Raw genomic sequence first — 20,726 nt, forward strand, 5'->3', positions numbered from 1 at the left:
ACACTGAAAATCTTCATATTTCATGTTTTTTTATTATTTTTTTGTCACAAAAACAAACATTTGATCCTTTTCAGGACTTTTGACTCTTAAATGTTTGAGGGCGGGGGTCTGGGGTCTGGGGTCTGGGGTCTGGGGTCTGGGGTCTGAGGGTCTGAGGGTCTGGGGTCTGCCCGCGGGGGTCTGGGGGCGGGGGTCTGAGGGTCTGGGGGCGGGGGTCTGAGGACGGGGTTCTGGGGGCGGGGGTCTAGGGTCTGGGGGCGGGGGTCTGAGGGTCTGGGGTCTGAGGGTCTGAGGGTCTGGGGTCTGCCCGCGGGGGTCTGGGGGCGGGGGTCTGAGGGTCTGGGGGCGGGGGTCTGAGGACGGGGTTCTGGGGGCGGGGGTCTAGGGTCTGGGGGCGGGGGTCTGAGGGTCTGGGGGCGGGGGTCTGGGGGCGGGGGTCTGGGGTCCAGGGTCTGGGGTCTGCCCGCGGGGGGACCACTGCCTCTCTTCTCAGGGACCCTCTCGTGCGTCTGACGCGGTTCAGGACCGACGGTGCAGCTTCAGCTTCACTTCTGTCAAACTTCTGAACTTTGAACCTTCATCAATAAAAACTCATCGTCACTGTTTCTGACTCAGCTTTTTTTATTCAGCGTCACTTTTTAAAAAGTGTCTTTTTTAAATCAGAGGTTTATTTTGAAAGGGCTGATGTCGCTGCTGCTGCTGTGACGTCTGTGTCAATATTTGAACTGGGCTTCAGTCGACCAGCTGGACTTTACCTGAGACACCAGAGTCTGTCCTCACAGGAGACACAGTCTGTCCTCACAGGAGACACAGTCTGTCCTCACAGGAGACACAGTCTGTCCTCACAGGAGACACAGTCTGTCCTCACAGGAGACACAGTCTGTCCTCACAGGAGACACAGTCTGTCCTCACAGGAGACAACAGGAGACACAGTCTGTCCTCACAGGAGACACAGTCTGTCCTCACAGGAGACACAGTCTGTCCTCACAGGAGACACAGTCTGTCCTCACAGGAGACAACAGGAGACACAGTCTGTCCTCACAGGAGACACAGTCTGTCCTCACAGGAGACGGACAGAGACAACAGGACGCGGAGACAACTGGAGACAGAGACAACAGACATGCTGCCGTCCTCAGCTCTGAGTTGGACTTTCTGCACCCTGCTCAGCTGCTCGGTTCTGACCGAGACCTCAGGTGAGACGACTGTGGACCTGCTGCGGTCTCACTTTAGTGTTTCTACCTTTACACGCAAACACAACGCTGGAGCAGATCAGAGCTCACTTTAGTGTTTTTACCTTTACACGCAAACACAACGCTGGAGCAGATCAGAGCTCACTTTAGTGTTTTTACCTTTACACGCAAACACAACGCTGGAGCAGATCAGAGCTCACTTTAGTGTTTTTACCTTTACACGCAAACACAACGCTGGAGCAGATCAGAGCTCACTTTAGTGTTTTTACCTTTACACGCAAACACAACGCTGGAGCAGATCAGAGCTCACTTTAGTGTTTTTACCTTTACACGCAAACACAACGCTGGAGCAGATCAGAGCTCACTTTAGTGTTTCTACCTTTACACGCAAACACAACGCTGGAGCAGATCAGAGCTCACTTTAGTGTTTTTACCTTTACACGCAAACACAACGCCGGAGCAGATCAGAGCTCACTTTAGTGTTTTTACCTTTACACGCAAACACAACGCCGGAGCAGATCAGAGCTCACTTTAGTGTTTCTACCTTTACACGCAAACACAACGCTGGAGCAGATCAGAGCTCGCTTTAGTGTTTTTACCTTTACACGCAAACACAACGCTGGAGCAGATCAGAGCTCACTTTAGTGTTTTTACCTTTACACGCAAACACAACGCTGGAGCAGATCAGAGCTCACTTTAGTGTTTTTACCTTTACACGCAAACACAACGCTGGAGCAGATCAGAGCTCACTTTAGTGTTTTTACCTTTACACGCAAACACAACGCTGGAGCAGATCAGAGCTCACTTTAGTGTTTCTACCTTTACACGCAAACACAACGCTGGAGCAGATCAGAGCTCACTTTAGTGTTTTTACCTTTACACGCAAACACAACGCTGGAGCAGATCAGAGCTCACTTTAGTGTTTTTACCTTTACACGCAAACACAACGCCGGAGCAGATCAGAGCTCACTTTAGTGTTTTTACCTTTACACGCAAACACAACGCCGGAGCAGATCAGAGCTCACTTTAGTGTTTTTACCTTTACACGCAAACACAACGCTGGAGCAGATCAGAGCTCACTTTAGTGTTTTTACCTTTACACGCAAACACAACGCTGGAGCAGATCAGAGCTCACTTTAGTGTTTTTACCTTTACACGCAAACACAACGCTGGAGCAGATCAGAGCTTTAGTGTTTTTACCTTTACACGCAAACACAACGCTGGAGCAGATCAGAGCAGAGCTTTAGTGTTTTTACCTTTACACGCAAACACAACGCTGGAGCAGATCAGAGCTCACTTTAGTGTTTTTACCTTTAGACGCAAACACAACGCTGGAGCAGACCAGAGCTCACTTTAGTGTTTTTACCTTTACACGCAAACACAACGCTGGAGCAGATCAGAGCTTTAGTGTTTCTACCTTTACACGCAAACACAACGCTGGAGCAGATCAGAGCTCACTTTAGTGTTTTTACCTTTACACGCAAACACAACGCTGGAGCAGATCAGAGCTCACTTTAGTGTTTTTACCTTTACACGCAAACACAATGCTGGAGCAGATCAGAGCTCACTTTAGTGTTTTTACCTTTACACGCAAACACAACGCTGGAGCAGATCAGAGCTCACTTTAGTGTTTTTACCTTTACACGCAAACACAACGCTGGAGCAGCTCAGAGCTCACTTTAGTGTTTTTACCTTTACACGCAAACACAACGCTGGAGCAGATCAGAGCAGAGCTTTAGTGTTTTTATCTTTACACGCAAACACAACGCTGGAGCCGATCAGAGCTCAATTTAGTGTTTTTACCTTTACACGCAAACACAACGCTGGAGCAGATCAGAGCTCACTTTAGTGTTTTTACCTTTACACGCAAACACAACGCTGGAGCAGATCAGAGCTCACTTTAGTGTTTTTACCTTTACACGCAAACACAACGCTGGAGCAGATCAGAGCTCACTTTAGTGTTTTTACCTTTACACGCAAACACAACGCTGGAGCAGATCAGAGCTCACTTTAGTGTTTTTACCTTTACACGCAAACACAACGCTGGAGCAGATCAGAGCTCACTTTAGTGTTTCTACCTTTACACGCAAACACAACGCTGGAGCAGATCAGAGCTTTAGTGTTTCTACCTTTACACGCAAACACAACGCTGGAGCAGATCAGAGCTCACTTTAGTGTTTCTACCTTTACACGCAAACACAACGCTGGAGCAGATCAGAGCTCACTTTAGTGTTTTTACCTTTACACGCAAACACAACGCTGGAGCAGATCAGAGCACACTTTAGTGTTTTTACCTTTACACGCAAACACAACGCTGGAGCAGATCAGAGCTCACTTTAGTGTTTTTACCTTTACACACAAACACAACGCTGGAGCAGATCAGAGCTCACTTTAGTGTTTCTACCTTTACACGCAAACACAACGCTGGAGCAGATCAGACTTTAGTGTTTTTACCTTTACACGCAAACACAACGCTGGAGCAGATCAGAGCTCACTTTAGTGTTTTTACCTTTACACGCAAACACAACGCTGGAGCAGATCAGAGCTCACTTTAGTGTTTCTACCTTTACACGCAAACACAACGCTGGAGCAGATCAGAGCTCACTTTAGTGTTTTTACCTTTACACGCAAACACAACGCTGGAGCAGATCAGAGCTCACTTTAGTGTTTTTACCTTTACACGCAAACACAATGCTGGAGCAGGTCAGAGCTCACTTTAGTGTTTCTACCTTTACACGCAAACACAACGCTGGAGCAGATCAGAGCTTTAGTGTTTGTACCTTTACACGCAAACACAACGCTGGAGCAGATCAGAGCTCACTTTAGTGTTTCTACCTTTACACGCAAACACAACGCTGGAGCAGATCAGAGCTCACTGTAGTGTTTCTACCTTTACACGCAAACACAACGCTGGAGCAGATCAGAGCTCACTTTAGTGTTTTTACCTTTACACGCAAACACAACGCTGGAGCAGGTCAGAGCTCACTTTAGTGTTTCTACCTTTACACGCAAACACAACGCCGGAGCAGATCAGAGCTTTAGTGTTTTTACCTTTACACGCAAACACAACGCTGGAGCAGATCAGAGCTCACTTTAGTGTTTTTACCTTTACACGCAAACACAACGCTGGAGCAGATCAGAGCTCACTTTAGTGTTTCTACCTTTACACGCAAACACAACGCTGGAGCAGATCAGAGCTCACTTTAGTGTTTTTACCTTTACACGCAAACACAACGCTGGAGCAGATCAGAGCTCACTTTAGTGTTTTTACCTTTACACGCAAACACAATGCTGGAGCAGGTCAGAGCTCACTTTAGTGTTTCTACCTTTACACGCAAACACAACGCTGGAGCAGATCAGAGCTTTAGTGTTTGTACCTTTACACGCAAACACAACGCTGGAGCAGATCAGAGCTCACTTTAGTGTTTCTACCTTTACACGCAAACACAACGCTGGAGCAGATCAGAGCTCACTGTAGTGTTTCTACCTTTACACGCAAACACAACGCTGGAGCAGATCAGAGCTCACTTTAGTGTTTTTACCTTTACACGCAAACACAACGCTGGAGCAGATCAGAGCTCACTTTAGTGTTTCTACCTTTACACGCAAACACAACGCTGGAGCAGATCAGAGCTCACTGTAGTGTTTCTACCTTTACACGCAAACACAACGCTGGAGCAGATCAGAGCTCACTTTAGTGTTTTTACCTTTACACGCAAACACAACGCTGGAGCAGATCAGAGCTCACTTTAGTGTTTCTACCTTTACACGCAAACACAACGCTGGAGCAGATCAGAGCTCGCTTTAGTGTTTTTACCTTTACACGCAAACACAACGCTGGAGCAGATCAGAGCTCACTTTAGTGTTTCTACCTTTACACGCAAACACAACGCTGGAGCAGATCAGAGCTCACTTTAGTGTTTCTACCTTTACACGCAAACACAACGCTGGAGCAGATCAGAGCTTTAGTGTTTCTACCTTTACACGCAAACACAACACTGGAGCAGATCAGAGCTCACTTTAGTGTTTTTACCTTTACACGCAAACACAACGCCGGAGCAGATCAGAGCTCACTTTAGTGTTTTTACCTTTACACGCAAACACAACGCTGGAGCAGATCAGAGCTCACTTTAGTGTTTTTACCTTTACACGCAAACACAACGCTGGAGCCGATCAGAGCTCAATTTAGTGTTTTTACCTTTACACGCAAACACAACGCTGGAGCAGATCAGAGCTTTAGTGTTTCTACCTTTACACGCAAACACAACGCTGGAGCAGATCAGAGCTCACTTTAGTGTTTCTACCTTTACACGCAAACACAACGCCGGAGCAGATCAGAGCTCACTTTAGTGTTTCTACCTTTACACGCAAACACAACGCTGGAGCAGATCAGAGCTCACTTTAGTGTTTTTACCTTTACACGCAAACACAACGCTGGAGCAGATCAGAGCTCACTTTAGTGTTTTTACCTTTACACGCAAACACAACGCTGGAGCAGATCAGAGCTCACTTTAGTGTTTTTACCTTTACACGCAAACACAATGCTGGAGCAGATCAGAGTTCACTTTAGTGTTTTTACCTTTACACGCAAACACAACGCTGGAGCAGGTCAGAGCTTTAGTGTCGTCCGCTCTGATTCGTTCTTTAAGCGTTGCAGCTGCAGGTTGAGTGTTTCCGTTATTCTGTCCACCCCTCAGTGTTCCTGGACCGCCCGTCGGCAGGCCGGGTCTTCGGTTCCTCCTCCAGGAGGCGCAGAGCCAACTCGCTCTTCATGGAGGAGATGTTACCTGGAGACCTGGAGAGGGAGTGCAACGAGGAGGCGTGCTCCCAGGAGGAGGCGGCCGAGATCTTCCAGACCAAAGAGAAGACGGTACGAGGGAGCGCTGTGGTCCAAGCTGAGGCCCGGGACCCCACCGCAGAACCACAGACTCATGTTCTGAGGGTCCTCAAGAACTCTGTGACTGTAGAACCAGAACTCTCTGACTGTAGAACCAGAACCTCCTGACTGTAGAACCAGAACTCTCTGACTGTAGAACCAGAACTCTGTGACTGTAGAACCAGAACCTCCTGACTGTAGAACCAGAACTCTGTGACTGTAGAACCAGAACCCCCTGACTGTAGAACCAGAACTCTGTGATTGTAGAACCAGAACTCTGTGACAGTAGAACCAGAACTCTGTGACTGTAGAACCAGAACCTCTCTGACTGTAGAACCAGAACTCTGTGACTGTAGAACCAGAACCTCTCTGACTGTAGAACCAGAACTCTGTGACAGTAGAACCAGAACCTCCTGACTGTAGAACCAGAACCTCCTGACTGTAGAACCAGAACCCCCTGACAGTAGAACCAGAACCTCCTGACTGTAGAACCAGAACCCCCTGACTGTAGAACCAGAACCTCCTGACTGTAGAACCAGAACTCTGTGACAGTAGAACCAGAACCTCCTGACTGTAGAACCTGAACCTCCTGACTGTAGAACCAGAACCCCCTGACTGTAGAACCAGAACCTCCTGACTGTAGAACCAGAACTCTGTGACAGTAGAACCAGAACCTCCTGACAGTAGAACCAGAACTCTGTGACTGTAGAACCAGAACCTCCTGACTGTAGAACCAGAACCTCCTGAATGTAGAACCAGAACTCTTTGACTGTAGAACCAGAACTCTGTGACTGTAGAACCAGAACCTCCTGACAGTAGAACCAGAACTCTGTGACTGAAGAACCAGAACCTGAACCTCCTCCACTAACTGTGTCTGTTGTTCCACAGCTGGAGTTCTGGTACCGATACACAAGTGAGTACATCCGTCCTGAACATGATGAATCCAACCGGGTCCAAACTCACTGGTTCTGGAGTCCATGAAAAGACTCTGAGGTTAAAACACTTTTAAAAGTTACAGTGAAACAAACGTTCAGCCGGACGCTTCGGACTCCAGGTCGTTCAGTTAATGGAGACGTTTAAAAACAAGGCAACATCATCAGCGTACGTTCATAATGTTGCCTCGTTCATGTTGGTGCAACATTCGTGAAGAGTCTCAGGATCCAGAACGGGCGCCAGAAGAAGTGCTGCTGATAATGTGGTAGCAGAATGCTAGTTAGCTCGTAGTTAGCTAGGCAACATTATCGATGTAGCAACGTTTAACTTGTTCTTAAATGTTTGAAAAAAACATCATTCCTGGTTTTCTACGTCACTTCTGTCACGTCAGGGGCTTCCGTCATGTCAGGGGCTTCCGTCACGTCAGGGGCTTCTGTCACGTCAGGGGCTTCCGTCATGTCAGGGGCTTCCGTCACGTCAGGGGCTTCTGTCACGTTAGGGGCTTCTGCTTCGAGGCTGCAGCTGCACGCCACTCGATGTAGCAGTCTACCTGATGACATCACTGTATATGATGACATCACTGTACCTGATGACACCACTGTATATGATGACATCACTGTACCTGATGACATCACTGTATATGATGACACCACTGTATATGATGACATCACTGTAGATGATGACATCACTGTATATGATGACATCACTGTATATGATGACATCACTGTACCTGATGACATCACTGTATATGATGACATCACTGTAGATGATGACATCACTGTACCTGATGACATCACTGTACCTGATGACATCACTGTACCTGATGACATCACTGTACCTGATGACATCACTGTACCTGATGACATCACTGTATATGATGACATCACTGTATATGATGACATCACTGTAGATGATGACATCACTGTAGATGATGACATCACTGTACCTGATGACATCACTGTACCTGATGACATCACTGTATATGATGACATCACTGTACCTGATGACATCACTGTACCTGATGACATCACTGTATATGATGACATCACTGTAGATGATGACATCACTGCAGATGATGACATCACTGTATATGATGACATCACTGTATATGATGACATCACTGTATATGATGACATCACTGTACCTGATGACATCACTGTATATGATGACATCACTGTATATGATGACATCACTGTAGATGATGACATCACTGTACCTGATGACATCACTGTACCTGATGACATCACTCCACCTGCAGGGGCGAGTCGTGATGAGTTCGAGTGTCTCTGGTTTGTGTCGTAGATCTGAACCCCTGTCGGACGAACCCCTGTCTGAACGGAGGCATGTGCACCCTGGACCGAGGGGACTTCCTGTGTCTGTGCTCCCCTCAGTACCACGGCAAGACCTGCGCCTCAGGTAAACAACACCTGCGCCTCAGGTAAACAACACCTGCGCCTCAGGTAAACAACACCTGCGCCTCAGGTAAACAACACCTGCACCTCAGGTAAACAAGACCTGCGCCTCAGGTAAACAACACCTGCGCCTCAGGTAAACAACACCTGCACCTCAGGTAAACAAGACCTGCGCCTCAGGTAAACAACACCTGCGCCTCAGGTAAACAACACCTGTGACTCAGGTAAACAACACCTGCGCCTCAGGTAAACAACACCTGCGCCTCAGGTAAACAAGACCTGCGCCTCAGGTAAACAAGACCTGCGCCTCAGGTAAACAACACCTGCGCCTCAGGTAAACAAGACCTGTGACTCAGGTAAACAACACCTGTGACTCAGGTAAACAACACCTGCACCTCAGGTAAACAAGACCTGTGACTCAGGTAAACAAGACCTGCACCTCAGGTAAACAAGACCTGACAACCTGTCCTCCATCTTTGTTTTGATTCTGTCCTCCATCTTTGTTTTGATCCTGTCCTCCATCTTTGTTTTGATTCTGTCCTCCATCTTTGTTTGATTCTGTCCTCCATCTTTGTTTTGATCCTGTCCTCCATCTTTGTTTTGATTCTGTCCTCCATCTTTGTTTTGATCCTGTCCTCCATCTTTGTTTGATCCTGTCCTCCATCTTTGTTTTGATTCTGTCCTCCATCTTTGTTTGATTCTGTCCTCCATCTTTGTTTGATCCTGTCCTCCATCTTTGTTTGATCCTGTCCTCCATCTTTGTTTGATTCTGTCCTCCATCTTTGTTTTGATCCTGTCCTCCATCTTTGTTTTGATTCTGTCCTCCATCTTTGTTTGATTCTGTCCTCCATCTTTGTTTGATCCTGTCCTCCATCTTTGTTTGATCCTGTCCTCCATCTTTGTTTGATCCTGTCCTCCATCTTTGTTTGATCCTGTCCTCCATCTTTGTTTGATCCTGTCCTCCATCTTTGTTTGATCCTGTCCTCCATCTTTGTTTGGGACTGTCCTCCATCTTTGTTTTGATTCTGTCCTCCATCTTTGTTTGATTCTGTCCTCCATCTTTGTTTGATCCTGTCCTCCATCTTTGTTTGATCCTGTCCTCCATCTTTGTTTGATTCTGTCCTCCATCTTTGTTTTGATCCTGTCCTCCATCTTTGTTTTGATTCTGTCCTCCATCTTTGTTTGATTCTGTCCTCCATCTTTGTTTGATCCTGTCCTCCATCTTTGTTTGATCCTGTCCTCCATCTTTGTTTGATCCTGTCCTCCATCTTTGTTTGGGACTAGTTCTGTTCACACCGTCAGAAGAATCAGAAAAGAGTCCCAGATGAGAGGAACCATCAGGTTCAGGTCTTGTTGTTGCTATGGCGACAGTGTGAAGTAACTAAGGACTCTTGTGTGCAGATGTGTTGGAGTGTCGCTATAGAAACGGCGGCTGTATGCAGTACTGCAGAGACCTGGTGGGCGGAGCCGGGGTCCAGTGCGGCTGTGCGGACGGGTTCAGTCTGGACCCTGACGGACGCAGCTGCTCCCAGACCGGTAACGCCCAGAACCGCCGTTCTACTGAGACCGCCGCCGCCAACGCCACCACCGCCGCCACCGCCGCCGCCGCCGCCGCCGCCGCCGCCGCCGCCGCCGCTGACATGTGTTCAGTCCGTCTTCACGTCTTTACGTCTTTACGTCTTTGTGTCCAGTGTCCTTCGCCTGTGGTCGTCAGGACATAGCGCTGAGGTTGTACGGAAGCCGCTCTCTGTGGCGTCACTCTGAGCGACTCAACGTCACCGTGGAGACGGACGCCATGTTGGATGACAACAGCACTGACAGCTGGGCGCCTCATCTGAACCTGACGGAGACGGACGAGGAGCTGATGACGGACAACAGGACGTCTGTTAATGAGACAGAGCTGAGGGCGGAGGACGGGGGAGGAGCCACGGGGGTCACGCCCCGCATTGTGGGCGGAGCCCTGGAGAAACCAGGAGGGAGTCCGTGGCAGGTGTGAACACCTAGAGGACACTTTAACACACGTTTATGCTCCTAGAGGACACTTTAACACATGTTTATGCTCCTAGAGGACACTTTAGCACACGTTTATGCTCCTAGAGGACACTTTAACACACGTTTATGCTCCTAGAGGACACTTTAACACATGTTTATGCTCCTAGAGGACACTTTAACACACGTTTATGCTCCTAGAGGACACTTTAACACACGTTTATGCTCCTAGAGGACACTTTAACACACGTTTATGCTCCTAGAGGACACTTTAACACACGTTTATGCTCCTAGAGGACACTTTAACACACATTTATGCTCCTAGAGGACACTTTAACACACGTTTATGCTCCTAGAGGACACTTTAACACACGTTTATGCTCCTAGAGGACACTTTAACTACGTTAATGCTCCTAGAGGACACTTTAACACACGTTTATGCTCCTAGAGGACACTTTAACACACGTTTATGCTCCTAGAGGACACTTTAACTACGTTAATGCTCCTAGAGGACACTTTAACACACGTTTATGCTCCTAGAGGACACTTTAGCACACGTTTATGCTCCTAGAGGACACTTTAACACACGTTTATGCTCCTAGAGGACACTTTAACACACGTTTATGCTCCTAGAGGACACTTTAGCACACGTTTATGCTCCTAGAGGACACTTTAACACATGTTTATGCTCCTAGAGGACACTTTAGCACACGTTTATGCTCCTAGAGGACACTTTAACACATGTTTATGCTCCTAGAGGACACTTTAGCACACGTTTATGCTCCTAGAGGACACTTTAACACACGTTTATGCTCCTAGAGTGTGTGTTTGTGGTGCAGATGATGGTCCGTGTGGTCCCCAGGTGCTGCTCCACAGGTCTGATGGTTACGGGTTCTGTGGAGGGACTCTGGTCTCAGATCGTTGGGTGGTCTCTGCGGCTCACTGCCTCGAGGAGACGGTGGACCACGTGACTGTAGGTCAGTGACCCAGGACCAGGACCAGGAGCACGGCTCCACTGACCCACTACTGTATATGAATACATGTGTGTGTGTGTGTGTGTGTGTGGCTCTGTGTGTGTGTGTGTGTGCGTGTGTGTGTGCGTGTATGTGTGTGTGTGTGTGTGTGTGTGTGTGTGTGTGTGTGTGTGTGTGTGTGTGTGTGTGCAGGTGACCATGATAAGCGGCGTCCTGATCCCGGTGAGCAGGTGATAAAGGTGCAGCAGGCGTTCGTCCACCCTCACTTCCACCCCTTCACCTTCGACAGCGACCTGGCGCTGCTGCTCCTGGTCCGGCCCGTGACCCGGGGGCCCACCGCCGTCCCCGCCTGCCTGCCCGACCCCCACCTCTCCAAGTACCTGCTGAAGGTCTCAGCTGGGCTCAAACCGACGGTTTCCAGGACAGCTCAGACCGCAGCTGACAGTGTGTGTGTGTGTGTGTGTGTGTGTGTGTGTGTGTGTGTGTGTGTGTTGCAGGAGGATAACCGCGGCGTGGTGACGGGCTGGGGACTCACTCGCCACCTGGGACGGTCCTCCCGCTTCCTCAGGAAGGTGACGCTCCCCGTGGTCAGCTACAGAGACTGCACCGCCTCCACCGACCAGGTGATCCCCCCGAGACCTGATCCAGGATCAGAGGCTGGAGCTGCTGCCCCTGAGACCTGATCCAGGATCAGAGGCTGGAGCTGCTGCCCCTGAGACCTGATCCAGGATCAGAGGCTGGAGCTGCTGCCCCCGAGACCTGATCCAGGATCAGAGGCTGGAGCTGCTGCCCCCGAGACCTGATCCAGGATCAGAGGCTGGAGCTGCTGCCCCTGAGACCTGATCCAGGATCAGAGGCTGGAGCTGCTGCCCCTGAGACCTGATCCAGGATCAGAGGCTGGAGCTGCTGCCCCTGAGACCTGATCCAGGATCAGAGGCTGGAGCTGCTGCCCCTGAGACCTGATCCAGGATCAGAGGCTGGAGCTGCTGCCCCTGAGACCTGATCCAGGATCAGAGGCTGGAGCTGCTGCCCTGAGACCTGATCCAGGATCAGAGGCGGTGTCTCTAACATGGCGGCGTGTCTTCCTGCAGGTGATCACAGACAACATGTTCTGTGCCGGGTACCTGGACGTGGCCGTGGACGCCTGCAGCGGGGACAGTGGGGGGCCCTTCGTGGTGAACTACAGGGGGACCTGGTTCCTGACCGGCGTCGTGAGCTGGGGGGAGAAATGTGCCGCCACAGGAAAGTACGGGGTCTACACCCGGCTGGGGAACTTCCTGAGCTGGATCAGAGACACCATGGAGAGGCAGGACCTGAACGGCACCCGGAGCTGAGGCCCCGCCCACACACGGGGGCAGGAGGGGTCCCGGTTCCTCTCCTGGGCTCCAGACACTTTCTACGCCCCTGACATGACAGAAGCCCCTGACGTGACACAAGCCCCTGACATGACAGAAGCCCCTGACATGACAGAAGCCCCTGACGTGACACAAGACACTGACATGACACAAGCCTCTGACATGACAGAAGCCTCTCACTGGACAAAAGCCCCTGACATGACAGAAGCCCCTGACATGACAGAAGCCCCTGACATGACAGAAGCCCCTTACTGGACACAAGCCCTTGACATGACAGAAGCCCCTGACGTGACACAAGCCCCTGATGTGACACAAGCCCCTCACTTGACAGAAGTGATGCAATAGATTTTTTTTTTTTACTTTGAAAAAGAACAAGCATTTCCCCTCAGTCACACACACACACACACACACACACACACACACGGGATTAACGTGTCCCTGAACCAATACCATCCAGCCCCGGCGCACCTCTCTTGACACAAGCCCCTCACGTGACACAAGCCCCTCACGTGACACAAGCCGAAAGTGTGATTTGTAAGAAAGCATCATCCTTGTTCTCCTGCAGTTCTTTAAATTTCATAATCAGACGTTTGTTTGTTTTTTGTACGTTTAATAATGAAGTTTATGAAACTCTGTCTTTTATTTTGGGATCAAACAGGAAACTGAGTTCAGTCAGGGCTTTTATTTTGAAATCAGTCTGAGGTACAAATGCTGCTCTCTGATTGGTCAGCCCCCAAAATCATGAAATGATGTCATCAGAAACACATTCAGCTAAATTACGTGACACAAGCCCCTGACGTGACACAAGCCCCTGACGTGACACAAGCCCCTCACATGACACAAGCCCCTGACATGACACAAGCCCCTCACATGACACTAGCCCCTGACATGACACAAGCCCCTGACGTGACACAAGCCCCTCACATGACACAAGCCCTTGACGTGACACAAGCCCTTAACGTGACAAAATCCCCTGGCGTGACACAAGCCCTATACACATGCATTTCCCCTCAGTCAGGTCTCACACACCCAGGCACCCAGATTACAGACCCTGAACCAATACCATCCAGCCCCAGTGCACAAACCCCTCCCATGACACAAGCCCCTGACGTGACACAAGCCCCTCACGTGACACAAGCCGAGAGTGTGAGGAAACCTACTGATTTGTATGAAAGTATCATCTTTGTTCTCCTGCAGTTCTTTAAATTTCATAATCAGATGTTGTTTTGTGTTTCTGTTTAATCTGAATAAAGTTTATAAAACTCTTCGTCTTTTATTTTGGGATCAAACAGGAAACTGAGTTCAGTCAAAGCCTTTATTTTTTTAACTTGACACCAAGCCCCTGACGTGACACAAGCCCCTGACGTGACACAAGCCCCTGACATGACACAAGCCCCTCACTGGACACAAGCCCCTCACTGGACACAAGCCCCTGGCGTGACACAAGCCCCTGACGTGACACAAGCCCCTCACTTGACAGAAGTGATGCAATAGATTTTTTTTACTTTATTGAAAACGAACAAGCATTTCCCCTCAGTCACACACACACACACACACGGGATTAACGTGTCCCTGAACCAATACCATCCAGCCCCGGCGCACCTCTCTTGACACAAGCCCCTCACGTGACACAAGCCCCTGACGTGACACAAGCCGAAAGTGTGATTTGTAAGAAAGCATCATCCTTGTTCTCCTGCAGTTCTTGAGGTTCTTTAAATTTCATAATCAGACGTTTGTTTGTGTTTGTTTTGTGTTTCTGTTTAATCTGAATAAAGTTTAAGAAACTCTGTCTTTTATTTTGGGATCAAACAGGAAACTGAGTTCAGTCAAAGCTTTTATTTTGAAATCAGTCTGAGGTACAAATGCTGCTCTCTGATTGGTCAGCCCCCAAAATCATGAAATTATGTCATCAGAAACACATTCAGCTTAATTACATGACACAAGCCCCTCACATGACACTAGCCCCTGACATGACACAAGCCCTTGACGTGACAAAAAGCCCCTGACGTGACACAAGCCCTTGACGTGACAAAAGTCCCTTACATGACACAAGCCCTTGACGTGACAAAAGCCCCTTACGTGACACAAGCCCCATACATTTACACATGCATTTCAGGTCTCACACACACACCCAGGCCGTGATTACAGACCCTGAACCAATACCATCCAGCCCCAGTGCACAAGCCCCTCCCTTGACACAAGCCCCTCCCTTGACACAAGCCCCTCACGTGACACAAGCCCCTCACATGACACAAGCCGAAAGTGTGAGGAAACCTACTGAATTGTAAGAAAGCATCATCGTTGTTCTCCTGCAGTTCTTGGGGTTCTTTAAATTTCATAATCAGACGTTTGTTTGTTTTTTGTTCCTTTAATCTGAATAAAGTTCATAAAACTCTTCGTCTTTTATTTTGGGATCAAACAGGAAACTGAGTTCAGTCAAAGCCTGGATTTTGAAATCAGTCTGAGGTACAAATGCTGCTCTCTGATTGACACAAGCCCCTGACCTGACACAAGCCCTTGATGTGACACAAGCCCCTGACCTGACACAAGCCCCTGACGTGACACATGAAAGGAGAACCTGCCTGAGTGACAGCTGAGGGGGCGGGGCTTCTTTATCACAAATTTCATAATCAGATGTTTGTTCGTGTTTCTGTTCGTTTAATCTGAATAAAGTTTTTATTTTGGGATCAAACAGGAAACTGAGTTCAGTTAAAGCTTTTATTTTGAAATCAGTCTGAGGTACAAATGCTGCTCTCTGATTGGTCAGCCACCAAAATCATGAAATGATGTCATCAGAAACACATTCAGGTAAATTACATGACACAAGCCCCTGACGTGACACAAGCCCCTGACGTGACACAAGCCCCTCACATGACACAAGCCCCTGACGTGACACAAGCCCCTGACGTGACATAAGCCCCTGACATGACACAAGCCCCTGATGTGACACAAGCCCCCGACATGACACAAGCCCCTGACATGACACAAGCCCCTGACGTGACAGAAGTGACGCAATAGTTTTTTTTTACTTCATTGAAAACGAACATGCATTTCCCCTCAGTCAGGTCTCACACACACACACACGTACACACATGTGAGTAACGTGTCCCTGAAACAATACAATCCAGCCCTGGTGCACAAGCCCCTCCCTTGACACAAGCCCCCGACATGACATAAGCCCCTGACTTGACACAAGCCCCTGACGTGACAGAAGTGATGCAATAGTTTTATTTTACTTTATTGAAAATGAACATTCATTTCCCCTCAGTCACACACACACACGGGATTAACGTGTCCCTGAACCAATACCATCCAGCCTGGAGCACAAACCACTGACGTGACACAAGCCCCTCACATGACACAAGCCCCTGACATGACACAAGAAAGCATCATCGTTGCAGGAGAACCTGCCTGCCCCCTCTGAGGGGGCGGGGCTTCTTTATTATCACATTATTAAATTTCATAATCAGACGTTGTTTTGTGTTTCCGTTCTTTTAATAATAAAGTTTATGAAACTCTTCGTCTTTTTGGGATCAAACAGGAAACTGAGTTCAGTTAAAGCGTTATTTTGAAATCAGTCTGATGTGTGAATGCTGCTCTCTGATTGGTCAGCCCCCCAAATCATGAAATGGTGTCATCAGAAACACATTCAGCTGAATAGATGACAAAAGCCCCTGACATGACACCATCCCCTGAGGTGACACAAGCCCCTAACGTGACACGAGCCCCTGACGTGACACAATCCTCACACTTGACGCAATAGTTTGTTTTACTTCATTGAAAAAGAACATGCATTTCCCCTCAGTCAGGTCTCACATACACACACACACACACACACACACACACACACACACCAGGACGTGATTACAGAACCAATACCATCCAACCACCTCAACAATTCAACAAAACATTAAACGCAGCTGTTGTTGCAAAGCCACTCTCAAATTCCAGCGTGTCACCTCAGGGGCTTGTGTCACCTCAGGGGCTGGTGTCACCTCAGGGGCTTGTGTCACGTCAGGGGCTTGTCATTGGTTCAGGGACACATTAATCACGTCCTGGTCAGTGAAGACAATGTCCTGCCATCTGCTCCTCGTCCAATAGGACGTCCCTCCAGCTGGATGATGTCATCACCTGACCCTCTGTTATTTTATTAAGGTTGCAGATTTTTGTCTTGTCTGTGTGTGTGTGTGTGTCTGTGTGTGTGTGTGTGTGTGTGTGTCTGTGTGTGTGTGTGTGTCTGTGTGTGTGTGTGTGTGTGTGTGAGACCAGACTGAGGGGAAGAGTACGTTATGATTCAATAAAGTAAAACAAACTATTGCGTCACTTCTGTCAAGTCATGTCAGGGCTTGTGTCACATCAGGGGCTTGTGTCACGTGAGGGGCTCGTGTCATGTCAGGGGCTTGTGTCACGTCAGGGGCTTGTGTCACGTCATCTCTTCAGCTGATTGTATTTCTGATGACATCATTTCATGATTTATTCAGATTAAACAGAAACACGAACAAACGTTTGATTATGAAATGTATAATAATAAAGAAGCCCCGCCCCCTCAGCTGTCACTCACTCAGGCAGGTTCTCCTGAACTACGATGATCATATCATGTGTCACGTGAGGGCTTGTGTCCAGTCAGGGGCTTGTGTCCAGTGAGGGGCTCGTGTCACGTGAGGGGCTTGTGTCTAGTCAGGGGCTCGTGTCACGTGAGGGGCTCGTGTCACGTGAGGGGCTCGTGTCACGTGAGGGGCTTGTTTTTATTTTTATTATTAAACTTTAAACCTTTTTTTGTGAAACCACGAAAAACGAAACGAGTTCATTTCAGATGATTTTTAATATTTTCACAATAAAACACAAAGTGAAGAAAACATGAAGAATAATAAAAATATGTTTTTATATAAAAGTGTAAATAAAAGACTTTAATGTCTTCAGCTACCTTTCACAATAAAAGCATCTGCCTTTCTGATTCAGGAGCATTTCACAATAAAAGCATCTGCCTTTCTGATTCAGGAGCATTTCACAATAAAAGCATCTGCCTTTATGATTCAGGAGCATTTCACAATAAAAGCATCTACCTTTGTGATTCAGGAGCATTTCACAATAAAAGCATCTGCCTTTGTGATTCAGGAGCATTTCACAATAAAAGCATCTGCCTTTCTGATTCAGGAGCATTTCACAATAAAAGCATCTGCCTTTGTGATTCAGGAGCATTTCACAATAAAAGCATCTGCCTTTCTGATTCAGGAGCATTTCACAATAAAAGCATCTGCCTTTATGATTCAGGAGCATTTCACAATAAAAGCATCTACCTTTGTGATTCAGGAGCATTTCACAATAAAAGCATCTGCCTTTGTGATTCAGGAGCATTTCACAATAAAAGCATCTACCTTTGTGATTCAGGAGCATTTCACAATAAAAGCATCTGCCGTTATGATTCAGGAGCATTTCACAATAAAAGCATCTGCCTTTGTGATTCAGGAGCATTTCACAATAAAAGCATCTGCCTTTGTGATTCAGGAGCATTTCACAATAAAAGCATGTCCTGGGTGTTTGGCCTCAGAGTGAGAACGGGTAAGAATTAAATTTTTGATTGATTGACCAATCAGGGAACGCCAGAGGGCCCCCAGAGGGCCCACACGGACGCCACAGGGCCCCCACGGATGCAAGAGGGCCCCCGGAGGGCCCCCGGAGGGCCCACAAGGACGCCACAGGGCCCCCATGGACGCCACAGGGTCCACAAGGACGCCACAGGGCCCCCACGGACGCCAGAGGGCCCCCACGGATGCCAGAGGGCCCCCACGGATGCCAGAGGGCCCCCACGGACGCCACAGGGCCCACACGGACGCCACAGGGTCCACAAGGACGCCACAGGGCCCACACGGACGCCACAGGGCCCCCACAGCCGCCACAGGGCCCACAAGGATGCCACAGGGCCCCCACAGCCGTCACAGGGCCCACACGGACGCCACAGGGCCCCCATAGCCGCCACAGGGCCCACACGGACGCCACAGGGCCACCATGGACGCCACAGGGTCCACAAGGACGCCACAGGGCCCCAACAGCCGCCACAGGGCCTCCACTGACGCCACAAGGCCCACACGGAGGCCACAGGGTCCACAAGGACGCCACAGGGCCCCCACTGACGCCACAAGGCCCACACGGAGGCCACAGGGTCCACAAGGACGCCACAGGGCCCCCACTGACGCCACAAGGCCCACACGGAGGCCACAGGGTCCACAAGGACGCCACAGGGCCCCCACTGACGCCACAAGGCCCACACGGAGGCCACAGGGTCCACAAGGACGCCACAGGGCCCCCACAGCCGCCACAAGGCCCACACGGACGCCACAGGGTCCACAAGGACGCCACAGGGCCCCCACAGCTGCCACAGGGTCCACACGGACGCCACAGGGTGAGGGCTGGGGGGTGAGGGCTGGGGGGCGAGGGCTGGAGGGTGAGGGCTGGGGGGTGAGGGCTGGAGGGTGAGGGCTGGGGGGTGAGGGCTGGGGGGCGAGGGCTGGAGGGTGAGGGCTGGGGGGCGAGGGCTGGAGGGTGAGGGCTGGGGGGGTGAGGGCTGGGGGGTGAGGGCTGGGGGGCGAGGGCTGGGGGGTGAGGGCTGGGGGACACCAGGACCTGGGCCCGGGTTTGAAGAACCTGAGTTTTTGTCGAGTCAGAAACATTTTTAAACTCTTTTAAACATTTTTATCTAAATTATAGTTTTAGCTTTATTCAGGTTTCTGTTTCTACTGTAGAGACGCTCCTGAACCAGAACCAGCAGCTCCTGATGGTCTCTGGTTTGTGGTCTGTGGTCTGTGGTCTGTGGTCTGTGGTCTGTGGTCTGGTCTGTGGTCTGTGGTCTGGGGTCTGTGGTCTGGTCTGTGGTCTGGTCTGTGGTCTGGTCTGTGGTCTGTGGTCTGTGGTCTGGTCTGTGGTCTGGTCTGTGGTCTGTGGTCTGGTCTGTGGTCTGGTCTGTGGTCTGTGGTCTGGTCTGTGGTCTGTGGTCTGGTCTGTGGTCTGGTCTGTGGTCTCTGGTCTCTGGTCTGTGGTCTGGTCTGTGGTCTGGGGTCTGTGGTCTGGTCTGTGGTCTGTGGTCTGGTCTGTGGTCTGGTCTGTGGTCTGTGGTCTGGTCTGTGGTCTGGTCTGTGGTCTGTGGTCTGTGGTCTGTGGTCTGGTCTGTGGTCTGGTCTGTGGTCTGGTCTGTGGTCTGTGGTCTGGGGTCTGTGGTCTGGTCTGTGGTCTGGTCTGTGGTCTGGTTTGTGGTCTGTGGTCTGTGGTCTGTGGTCTGTGGTCTGTGGTCTGTGGTCTGGTCTGTGGTCTGTGGTCTGTGGTCTGTGGTCTGTGGTCTGGTCTGTGGTCTGTGGTCTGTGGTCTGTGGTCTGGTCTGTGGTCTGGTCTGTGGTCTGTGGTCTGTGGTCTGGTCTGTGGTCTGGTCTGTGGTCTGTGGTCTGGTCTGTGGTCTGGTCTGTGGTCTCTGGTCTCTGGTCTGTGGTCTGGTCTGTGGTCTGGGGTCTGTGGTCTGGTCTGTGGTCTGGTCTGTGGTCTGGGGTCTGTGGTCTGGTCTGTGGTCTGTGGTCTGGTCTGTGGTCTGGTCTGTGGTCTGGTCTGTGGTCTGTGGTCTGGTCTGTGGTCTGGTCTGTGGTCTGGTCTGTGGTCTGGTCTGTGGTCTGGGGTCTGTGGTCTGGTCTGTGGTCTGTGGTCTGGTCTGTGGTCTGTGGTCTGGTCTGTGGTCTGTGGTGGTCTGGTCTGTGGTCTGGTCTGTGGTCTGTGGTCTGTGGTCTGGTCTGTGGTCTCTGGTCTCTGGTCTGTGGTCTGTGGTCTGTGGTCTGGTCTGTGGTCTGTGGTCTGTGGTCTGTGGTCTGTGGTCTGTGGTCTGTGGTCTGTGGTCTGTGGTGGTCTGGTCTGTGGTGGTCTGGGTCGGTACCACCTCTAGGGGGCAGCCTGAAGGTGGTTCTGGATCCACTCCACGTATCTAGGGACCCGGGTGTAGACTCCGTACACCCTGTGACTGC

The 20,726-nt window shown here is 49.8% G+C and overlaps 2 protein-coding genes across 2 annotated transcripts in view; one reads left to right on the forward strand and one right to left on the reverse strand.

The window, feature by feature from the left end:
* Nucleotides 1-1,120: 1,120 nt before the first annotated feature.
* Nucleotides 1,121-12,708, forward strand: LOC310947344 (coagulation factor X; the record flags this gene model as incomplete). Its single annotated transcript, XM_083914135.1, has 10 exons — nt 1,121-1,193; nt 5,888-6,060; nt 6,955-6,979; nt 8,302-8,415; nt 9,813-9,947; nt 10,103-10,401; nt 11,263-11,377; nt 11,567-11,763; nt 11,872-11,997; nt 12,466-12,708. 10 exons carry the CDS (start codon nt 1,121-1,123, stop codon nt 12,706-12,708), a joined length of 1,500 nt encoding a protein of 499 aa, XP_083770261.1.
* Nucleotides 12,709-20,643: 7,935 nt separating this feature from the next.
* masp1 (MBL associated serine protease 1) overlaps nt 20,644-20,726 on the reverse strand; it is a gene marked incomplete at both ends in the record, with an annotated part of 20,877 nt that continues 20,794 nt past the window's right edge. The window contains one exon of the mRNA XM_083914136.1: nt 20,644-20,726. This exon is cut by the window's right edge and continues 421 nt beyond it. Within this exon, the coding sequence (XP_083770262.1) occupies nt 20,644-20,726 (83 nt within the window).

This window comes from Echiichthys vipera (genome assembly GCF_963691815.1).
Source record: "Echiichthys vipera genome assembly, chromosome: 5".
Classification (NCBI taxonomy): Eukaryota; Metazoa; Chordata; class Actinopteri; order Perciformes; family Trachinidae; genus Echiichthys; species Echiichthys vipera.